At 33.7% G+C, this 11,257-nt stretch overlaps 1 protein-coding gene across 1 annotated transcript; it reads left to right on the forward strand.

Moving 5' to 3' along the window:
• Window positions 1-2,131: 2,131 nt before the first annotated feature.
• On the forward strand, window positions 2,132-10,395 carry LOC18428280 (1-aminocyclopropane-1-carboxylate synthase 7). The gene is made up of 5 exons (XM_006837316.2): window positions 2,132-2,155; window positions 7,552-7,701; window positions 8,152-8,280; window positions 8,367-8,527; window positions 9,444-10,395. The coding sequence occupies exons 1-5, from the start codon at window positions 2,132-2,134 to the stop codon at window positions 10,393-10,395; spliced, it is 1,416 nt and encodes a 471-aa protein (XP_006837379.2).
• The last annotated feature ends 862 nt before the right edge of the window (window positions 10,396-11,257 follow it).

Genomic DNA, 11,257 nt, shown 5'->3' on the forward strand with positions numbered 1-11,257 from the left:
CCAAATCCTAAATCCTAAATCCTAAATCCTAAATCCTAAACTCTAAACCGGAAACCTTTATAGCACGATATTACAAAATATCTGTATGGTCACCTATTAACAGACTCGGCCAAAAAAAAAAAACCACCAGTCCATGGTCCATAGATTAACTAATTTTACATCCCAATAACCACAAGTCATTAAAAAAACTAAAATCCAAATTACAATGTTGTTCAAAATTTCGGTGGATATTATTGAGATGAGCAATTGTGTGCTAAAATTTCAGATTTCGCATATCCACCTTATTTTCGTTATAGTTTTCGATGCGTGTGGACCCAGATCCAAAATTTCGGCAGCTGGATTTCTTCTATTTAATTTTTATTTAAAATATTCACAAAATTAACATTCCGTGACAGTGAATCTGAACCGTCCATTAGGGATTCCAACCCAAATCGAACCCCTTCATCTGGGAACCGTTCTGCAGAATAATCTCAGGCGTACATTAATTCCTCTCTACATATAGATCACAACCATCCATTATAAGAGGTCACCATAGATAATTGACTACACTCTCGTAGATCACAACCGTCCATTATAAGAGGTCACCATAGATAATTGATCATAAAAGAGGGGCATTTTAGAGACATGATGCCATTGAATTCGTTAAATTTTGAAGTTTTATTGCTATATCATATCGTAACCACGGTTAAATTTCCCTGTTCGATGATGTCAAGGTTTAGTTTTATATGCAAAACTGCATACTAAAAGCAAAAATAAAGTTTGATTACTCTATATATAATTAAAACTTTATATAAAAAAATTAAGAGATTATATACTATAAGACTATTTATTTTTGTTACAAGGAGATCATCAAATTGGATGGCCTGAAATGTTTCATAAATTATTATTTTTTTTGAATTTTGAGTTTAGTTAATGACACTCTTACAACCATCCAATTTGAAATCTGATTGACAAAAATAATTGTAACCTCATTGTATGAAAATTAAATGGTCTCTTTATATAGTTTTCTAAAAACTAAACAACTAGACTTTGACTTCCATGGCATTTAAAGAATTTAAGACTTGGAATCTAACACAAATTATTAATAATCCATCTCCACAGCCTTAGATCCATGAATTTTGAGTTTCAAAATTATGTAGAATAATTAAAATTAACAAAAAAAAGTTAAAAAATACATTTTGATGCTCAAAACTCTTTTTTTTTTTTCTATATCATTATCAAGGTGGTTTAGATGATAGGTCGTTGACACTTCTAGAAAACCATATCTGTGGTATATGTATGATCCCAAATTTTGCACACACGCTCCCTTCATCTCAATACTCAAAAAAAAAAATTTCTATTTTACGCACACTCTCTTCCTTTGTACCTTACTTTTTTCTCTCTCCTCTCTCTCTCATACATCTCTTCTTAATCCTTCCATCCTTCCATGCTTTTGTCCAGATGTTTCATCTTTTATGCACTCCAACCAATAAAGGAGTAACGTACATGGTGCCAAAATTTCAGGGATGTTCCTTAGCCCGGCAGTGAGTATATATATATATATATATATATATATATATATATATAAAAGCAATGATCCAATACAACGTTTGTATTATAGTACGATGGAACGATACTTCCAAAAAAACCATGTTTGTGGTATTTGTATGATCTCAAATTTTACATACACACTCTTTTCATCTCAATAATCAATTCAAAAAAAAATTCAATTTGAACCTTAGATACGGTCAAAATGAGTCCCCTCCCAAAACGAATCTAAACCATTCAATTTGTGAATTTCACGATCTTAGTCTTTATAAATTCAAAATCATTTTTTCCTCTTTTAACATTGCTCATCTAATGATAATAAAGCCATCCAAAAAAATTGGAAATGAAAAAATCCTTCTAAGACCTAGATCTAAGCATCTCACCAAAATGAACGGCCTATGTTAATTGGGCTAAAAAAATACTTTCTAGGTTGTGTTTTCAATTTATTTTTTTTTTGTGATTGTTCATTAGAATGAAAAGAATGTACATTTCAAATTTGGATCAAACAAATGGCCATAAAATGGTTTTTTAAAGTTGTTGCATCATATTACTACTACATGAAATCATTGCCTTTAAAAAATATATTTGAATAAGAATTTTGTCCATGCATCTTGAATTTGAACAAAATATCATCCTACTAAGAATAATAATTTTTTAAAACATATTGAATGGAGCTTCATGCTACATAGAAATTTCATCTCATGCATGACTACATTTAAGACGTTAAAATGAAAAAGGAAGAAAACAAAATACTGATGAAGAATATTTCACAATAAAAATCTAACAAAGAAAGAAGTTTAAAGTAAAACCAGAAAATGTAAAAAAAAAAAAACAAAACTATATATCTAAGTTACAAAAGAAACTATTCAATGGTTCAATCATGATTTCAATTAAAGAATTCATACATGATTTAGTTTCTACACTTAAATGGAAAGACTCACAGTTTTACGTTCTCTTCCATGCTGTGTCCTCCTCCAATGACCCAAGAAATTTAGAATACAGGTTTTGCTAATCATTCCTTTCATCTGGAATGAACATATTAAAGAGAAGGATTTTGAAAATTTTTGTAGAATCACAACAATCAGACAAGCACAAGAATATGTTCAATTTCTTAAAATATCCCCATGCTAAAGTACTAATAATATAACAAGCCATTTAATTTTCATGTCATCATTTCATGAGGTTGAGATGACCAAATATCATGAATACAACAGTATAATGGAATATCTTCATGAAATGAGAAATTATCATGAATACAACAGTATAATGGAATATACATAACTTCTTTAATGAAGGTTTTTTATTTTTTATTTTTATTTTTATTTTTATGATATGTTAAAGGTTGGAATGGAGGGTGGTACATTATATTGAGGCATTAGGACCCCCAACCTAAGTTTTTCACACGGTTGATCCTGTGTGACTTTAGTCGAGATGCCAAAAGTAATAAATCATGCGTTTCCTGGGATTATATACAATGAGAGTATTGTTTATCGTATACAAACCTCACAAACACCCTTGACCACCGGATGTAAAATTGGATGGATTGTGTATGTTATTTCCCCAAACATTTCCTGTACAATGTTGGAGAAAATATTCTTGGACTTCAACATCAATGACACATTTAGCAACTCAATTTCACATCTAACAATTAAGAGGTGATTATGAAAATATTTGAAGATACATATTTTTCCTCACATTTCAAATAACCTTAAACTTAAATTCTCTCTTAAAAACAAGGTACCAAAATTAGAGGATAAAGCTATAGTTCTTAATAATTTTGGACATGAACGAGAAAATGGCTCACCATGGATGCAAATGGGCAATTGTGGCTTATATATTCCTTTATGGCTCACAATGAGTTTACCATAGGATAAAGCACATCACCCCAGCTTCTAGATGTCATCTATGGTGGCTGGAATGGGTATAACTCTCTCATTGATATTTTCCTAGATTTGATGCCTCCTTGGGAGCACAATGTGTATTTGTTCCCTCGGGTAAAATTTAGACTCAGGATATTTTTTGGACCCCAACAACCTCTGGAACTTAACCCCTAACATAAAGGAAAAAAATATATTAAGTATCACTCTCTATGTACCTTAAAAAAATAATATCCTAAAATGGATCAAGGCCGTCCAATTTTTGGAGGGGAAGATTGAGGTGCTCAAGAACTCAAACACTATTTTTTTTTTGTTTAAAATAAAAATTTCATGATTTTAGATGGATCCCAAAATTTTGGATAAAAAAATTCTCTCAAATAGATCTTTTGTCTTAGGGAGTTATTGTATAATATTCTCCTGCGTGATCATGCTATACAAATAAGCTCTTATGTTTGATTTCGCTTATTTTGAGGATGAGAGACCACCCTTAGGTAGTGCAATTGAAAGTTCCTCTCTCTCGATATATATATATATATATATATATATATAACAAGAATATTTGCTACGCTCACAAGAGTAGAATATTCATTTACTTTACTAAGGTAAAATCACACTTCTAGCCAATTTTAGGACCCCAAATTTTGAGGATGTAATCTCTTCAACCCTTAGATCAACCTCAATAAAAAAGAATTCCTATTTGTACTTTACTCTAAAAAAATAATGTCTCAAAATTGAATAGAAACGATCCAATTTTAAGATGGCGAGTTCACTAAAAAAAACTCAAATTTCAAAACTTCTGTTTTTTTGAGAATAATGATCTAATAATTCTTATGTGGTCTCCAAATTTTCATATTGAAAAAGTTTATCAGAAGTAGGTCTTATGACCGAGGGAGTAGAAATAAACTATAATCCCAAGAGTGCATAGCATACATGCCCCTATCTATTTTGGTACAATGACATCACAATAATATTTACCACTAGATGTGAGTCATCCATTGCACACATTCTCCTATACTTTATAACACATTCTAAACTATCCGGTTAATCGACTAAAAGTGAGTGTGGCCTCGGTACAACTGTACAAGTGAACGATCTTATGGCATCCATTTTCTATCACCCTAAACTATCCAATTAATAGACTAAAAGTGATTATAACCTTGGTACAAATAAACAATTATAAAGGCTTAAAGTTGCAATAGATGTATATCAAGTAGCGGAACTGCGCTATGATCAACACAAGAAATGCAACTTGGTATCTTCAATGTGGATGCCATGCCCCTTTGGGGCAGTGCACTCTACGTAGGGGTGGCAATAGACCCAGACCCGACTTGGGTATGGGTTAAAAAATTCGACTTGACGGGTCGGATTCAGGTTCGGGACAAAATATTGGATCCGAACACTATTCGGGTCTGGGTCCATGTGGACACCCGAATAGTGTTATTATTTAAATAATATTTAATATATAATATGTTAATATAATTTAATTAAGATTTAAATAAACATAACTATGTGTTTTAATTAAGATATAATATTTTAATATAATTTAATTAACATTTAAATAAACATAACTACATATTTTAATTATTATATTTAAAAAAAAAAAAAATTTATAGGGAAAATGACCTCTACCTCCCTCCCCAAAATTGCCATCCGTGTTAGACTATTGAGTTCACCACAATCCCTTGCATCCCCTCAAGTTTAAAATTTTGGGACCGTTAGCCCCTTAATTATGTTTTTGTTTGTTTTTTCTACAAATTTGATCTTTTTATTTTACTAAATGCCAAACTCATACATTTGTCATCTATAATTTTTTTTTATGACTTGATATATCAAATATATTGATGATGATGATAACAACAACAATATTATATTGTTTTAATAATAAATAAATAATAATCCTTTGATACTTGTAATAAAAATCTTGATTAATCGTTTTTCAAGTTCAAAAGATATTGATGCAATTTGTAAAATAGGTCATAATATTAAAGAAAAAACCATTTCTTTCAAGCCTAAATTTGTAGAGTAGGGTCCACAAAGGTAAGATTGATTTTGGACAGCCCAAAAGAAAGAGAAGGGAGTTGATTAACATTTTGTTTTGCCGAAAAGAAAGGGAATGGAGTTTATTAATGAATGGGTTTGACATTTTGTAAAGCAAAATAATCAAATTTGTAAAAAACAAAGAAAAATATAATTGGGGGGCTAACAGGACTAGAGTTTTAAAAGAGATTTTGGTGAATTCAAGGAGCTAATAGGGACGCAAATTTCGGGAAGGGGATAGAGGTCATTTTCCCAAGTTTATATAAGGTTGCAACCTTAAAATGTAGAATTAAAGATGCACTTCAAAATGTTTTTTAATATTGAAAAACCTTCTAATTGATCATCTCGACATCAATACATATGAATATGAAAAAAAATTAAAATTTGAGCCAAAAATAGTATATCTTGCAACACAATATCTAGACCGTCCATTTTCAAGATTTTCATAAGTTTATAAATCTACTTGATTTTAATCATTTTTAGAGTTTAAAATTTTATAATTAGATATGAAAATAGATTTTGAGATAATCCCAAGAAGTTTTTACCTTAAAATTACATATTATGATAAAATTTGGAGGTGCGCTTTAATTGGATTGTTTAAGGTTGCAACCTTATAAAAACCACACCCTTTAAATAAGTGTGTGGTTTCTATAAGGTCACAACCTTAAACAATCTAATTAAGACACACCTCAAAATTTTATCATAACATGTAACTTTGTTGTAAAAAACTCTTAGGATATCTTAAAATATATTTTTATATATAATTATAAAATTTTAAATTCTAAAAATGGTTAAAATCAAGTAGATCTATAAATATATGAAAATCTTGAAAATAGGCGGTCTAGATAATGTGTTGTAAGATGCACTATTTTTGGGACTCAAATTTTTTTTTTTTCATATCCATACATCTCGATATCGAGATGATCGATTAGAGGGTTTTTCAACATTAAAACAACATTTCCAATAAATTTTTGAAAGGCATCTATGATTCTACATTTTAAAGTTGCAACTTTATATGAATTTTTCCTTTTAAATAATGCTTATATACATTTAAAACAATATTTAAATATATATTTTTTATTTTTAGGTGGGTTTAGAGTCTGGTGGACCCAACCCGTTTCGACCCGTGCTCTCTCTCTCTCTCTATCTCATCTCCATTATGGATGGCACTTTGGCACACTCCTCTCTCTCTCTATACGCAATAGAAGTTACAAAAATGAAAGTCGAATTACCAATAAGAAACCGGCGTCCTACAACTTCTCTCAAAACTTTCTTATTCTAAACAATTCCCAAAACCACCAATCTCCAACACACTCAAACATTTTGGCAAACAAAACCCAAAAACATATAGAAACTCATAAATATTTTGCGAGATTTTATACAAGGTGGTCATAATTATGTACAACCATATGATGTGAAATATGATAACATGAACGTATCACAAAGTTCGAAAATATTTCTTTAAAGTTTGAACTTAGTCAATAAAATAAATACAGCCATCTAATTTCTCAATCTAATTTCACATCCAATACTTAGGATTAATCGTGACCACTTCATATAAAAAATAAATAGTATCATTGTATACTTTTCCATATTTTATATATCACATTTCATAACATACTAATATTATATCGATTAAATTTATAATATTTATATATCATTCATCAAGGTCAGAAGGGTAAAGAAAAACTTGAGAGAGTATCTAAGGTTGACTAAGGGCGACATATTCAATGATTGGTATATTCCAAAAGCACAGTTCCATGCATTCCCCTCCAAAAACCCTGGTCTTTCACAAACCCAATGTCAAAACTTTGCCAAAAATGGTAAAGTAACCTTAGAAATTCAAGTCTGTGGGTGAATAATTGAGTTGACTGCCTGTACAAACCCTAGATTTCACCAATTCTCCCTATGTTTCTGTGCATTCAATCAATAAGAAGTCAAAATTCCTGTGGGTTAAGTCAAAAACCACCCATGTAAATTTCTATATATAGGAATGTTGGTCGTGGGCCTAAGATTAAAACCAGGCGTTTTAAAATCTTGAGTTACCCCAAGAGTCCCTCTCTCTTTGACTCTGCTACTTTTTACTATTTGTAGTAGAAAGATGGTGAACACTAAGGTGGATTTGTCAAGGATGGCCAGGGCTGAAACCCATGGTGAAAACTCTCCATATTTTGCAGGGTGGAAAGCATATGATTGCAATCCATATGACCCCATGCTCAACCCTTCAGGCATTATTCAAATGGGTCTTGCAGAAAACCAAGTAGGATATTTTAATTTACTCGGCCATTTATCCCCCCCCCCCCACCCCTGCTTTTTTTTTTGGTATTGGTTTCCATCAGTGTTTTAAAACCCGGATTGGGAGGTTCGATTGATCACCAGCTGGACTGAACTGAATAGTCGATCTGGAATGGATCCAAGCGATTCTTTAATGTTGGAATCAGGTCCCAAAAAGTTTAAATCATAATTTTAAACTTGAAAGGCTTAAAATTTAAAAATAATAAGTTTTGAAATGGATAGGAACCGCACGATTTGATTGATCCGGATTGTCCAGTTCTCTGATAGAACCTAGTGCGTCTATTAAAATCAGCCCAGTTCTTTGTCTAGATTGCTGATATTTGAAAAACTTCTTTTATATTTCTCTTACTTTTCTGTAGTGTTTAAATTTTACTATTTATTAATGATCTGATTTTATTGATCTATATCATTCTAGGTCTGCTCTGATTTATTAGAGGAATGGATAGACCAACATCCAGAAGCGCTATCAATGAAAAATAAAATTCCCAACTTCAAAGAAGTGGCATTGCACCAGGATTACCATGGACTATCCATTTTCAGAAAAGTGGGTTTTTATTTAAACCTCTTTCTCTGTTTCCATGAATATGCTAAAAAAAACGGAAATGATAAAATTTCTAATTTTCATCACAGGCTTTGGCAAGGTTCATGGAAGAAATCAGAGGAGGGAGAGTTAAGTTTGATCCAGACAAGATTGTATTGACAGCAGGAGCCACAGCAGCAAATGAGATATTGACATTTTGCATAGCCAACCCGGGAGATGCCTTGCTCATCCCTACCCCATATTACCCAGGGTAATTTACATACATACATGCATGAAGAAATTCATGCATATGTATAGGTGCTTGAATAAACTTGTCACGCATTACATACATGCATACATATATACATACATGCATGTATGTGAGTATGAATAAATCCATGCATATGGATGGGGTTACCTAAATAAATTTAACATGGACACGTGTGTCTATGGTTTTTGGCTCATGTGGATATGCCAATATATGTCAAGGATAACACATTCGTGTTTGACAATTTAGAAACTAACGCCTTTTTAATAAATTTTCTTGATGAAATATCAAAATAAAAGTACGTCAATGTTACATAAAATCTCACATCCCCCTTTACAAAAATGGTGTATGGACGTTTCACAAATGAAAGGTCATTTTAGAATTCACATTTCTGACACTAAAACTCGTATTAAGCATAATCAAATATGTGACACACACAGCGCATACACATCCGAATATGCATTGCCACTCATAAGTACATAAGAAGCAACTTAAGCGCACACATATACACCATTAAGTGGGGCAGGTCCGTTAAGGCCTAGATGATCCGGATCGGGCCCATGGAGCCAGAGGGCCTTGATTCAAGGCCCAGCCGGACTCTAACAGGCCCTATGAAGGGGCCAAGACCTGCCTGTGATGGGCCAGCCCATTTATGCTATTTTGTACCAAAAACCTATATACTTGTGGCCTCTTCAGACCTTATACTAAGGCTCAGGCCCAGCCCTTCAAGCATACATGCCTTAAAGCAAGGCCCAGCTCAGCTCGATGGGCCCTATGAGACTTGTCCTGGGCTGGGCCTCCAAGGCCTGATGGACCAGCCTGGCCCAGTTTCACTCCTACATGTAAAGACACAGGTTCTTTATTTTTTATGAACAATTAAAATGAGTAACTTTACTAATGAGGCAAGTATGATTTACAGGTTTGACAGAGATTTGAGGTGGAGAACAGGAGCACACATCATCCCAGTCCACTGCACCAGCAAAACAGGCTTTGAGATCACCCTCCAAGCCTTGGAACAAGCATATCAAGACGCCCAACTCCAAGGAAAAAGAGTCAAGGCTCTCCTCATAACCAACCCATCAAACCCACTTGGCCAAACCCTAAAGGCCAGCGCCATACACCAAATCCTAGACTTTGTGAGCCAAAAAAGCATCCATCTCATTTGTGATGAAATCTACTCAGGCACAGTCTTCAACCCCTCCTCACCTTTTGTTAGCATATCTGAGATCATCCCAAAGTCAAAAAACACAAACCCTAAAAGCATTCACATAGTTTATAGCCTCTCTAAGGATCTTGGGGTGCCAGGCTTTAGGGTTGGTGCAATTTGCTCACAAAATGATGAAATTCTCACTACTTCAAGGAGGATGTCTAGCTTCTCATTGATATCCTCTCAAACTCAAGCAATTTTGACAAGCATGCTTTTGGACATGGAGTTTATGAGGAGATACATGGTGATGAGCAAGAAAAGGTTGAGAGAGAGGCATGAAAGGCTTGTTGGGGGGTTGAGAGAGATGGGGATTGAGTGCTTGGAGGGGGGATCTGGCCTTTTTTGCTTTGTGAATTTGAGGCACTTGCTGGAGAGAGAGAGTTGGGAGGGGGAGATGAGGCTTTGGGAGGTGGTTTTGAATGATGTTGGCTTGAATGTGAGCCCTGGCTCTTCTTTCCACTGTGAGGAGCCTGGGTGGTTTAGGGTTTGCTTTGGGAACATGAGCCAGGAGGCCTTGGATGTTGCTCTTCAAAGGATTAGGGATTATTTCATGGTGCATGGGAAGAGGGTTGAGGTGGTGGGTGGTGGTTCTAGTGTTGGTTGGGCCACAAGTGCCATGGATGTGGACCAACAGGCTGAACCACAAGATTTGGTGATCATTTGATGAGGTTGTGCTTCACTTTATATATATATATATATATATATCTAGAGAGAGAGAGAGAGAGAGAGAGAGAGAGAGAGAGAGTTTGCATATGCATGTGAATGATGCGTCTTGACACATTACAAATGTGTGTGTGTGATTGTGCTTGTGTGTGTGAGAGAGAGAGAGAAGTTTGCATATGTATGTCCATGATCATGTGAATATAAACATGAGCAATGTGAGAGAGCTTTTGCTTTTGCATTTGCATGTGCATGAACATGTGTTTATGACATGAGCAATGTGCATATATATGTGTTCATATTTGTGTGTGTTTGAGTAGGAGAGAGACAGAGAGAGAGAGAGAGAGAGAGAGAGGGAGAAGAGACCGTGGATCTAAATTTGATGTGTCATTTGATTGTGCTAGGGAGGGGGGGCATTCATATGTTTTGTGCACTATTCTTGTGCATGTATGGGACTTAATGGTGGAATGAGGCGAATGAAGAGAGAGCAGAGAAAAGCTTCATATGCATTGATTTGTTTTTTCATTTGTTTTGCATTGTTGTATTGACTTTGTGTCTTTTTTTTATTCAATTGTTTTGAAATGTTGTACTGAAATGATGTTTTGTAATGCATAGTTTTGGCCCCATGTACGCCTGCAAGTTTATAAAATCTGCATGAAAGATATTCTATTGGAAACCTGCAAATCAAATGGATCATTTTGACCTCAAATTTGGAAAATAAAAATAAACAAATTAAACAAATAAGTAAAAAATAAACAAAAAATAAAACTCCAAAAATAAATTTTGTGATAACATGTTCTCTAGACCATCTATTTCAAGTATTCACAAGACCCAAGGAACTAATTCGTAGGCCATCACACTTCAAA

This window comes from Amborella trichopoda, chromosome 13, assembly GCF_054954075.1.
Source record: "Amborella trichopoda isolate Santa Cruz 75 chromosome 13, AtrichopodaSantaCruz75HAP2 v2.0, whole genome shotgun sequence".
NCBI classification, from domain to species: Eukaryota; Viridiplantae; Streptophyta; class Magnoliopsida; order Amborellales; family Amborellaceae; genus Amborella; species Amborella trichopoda.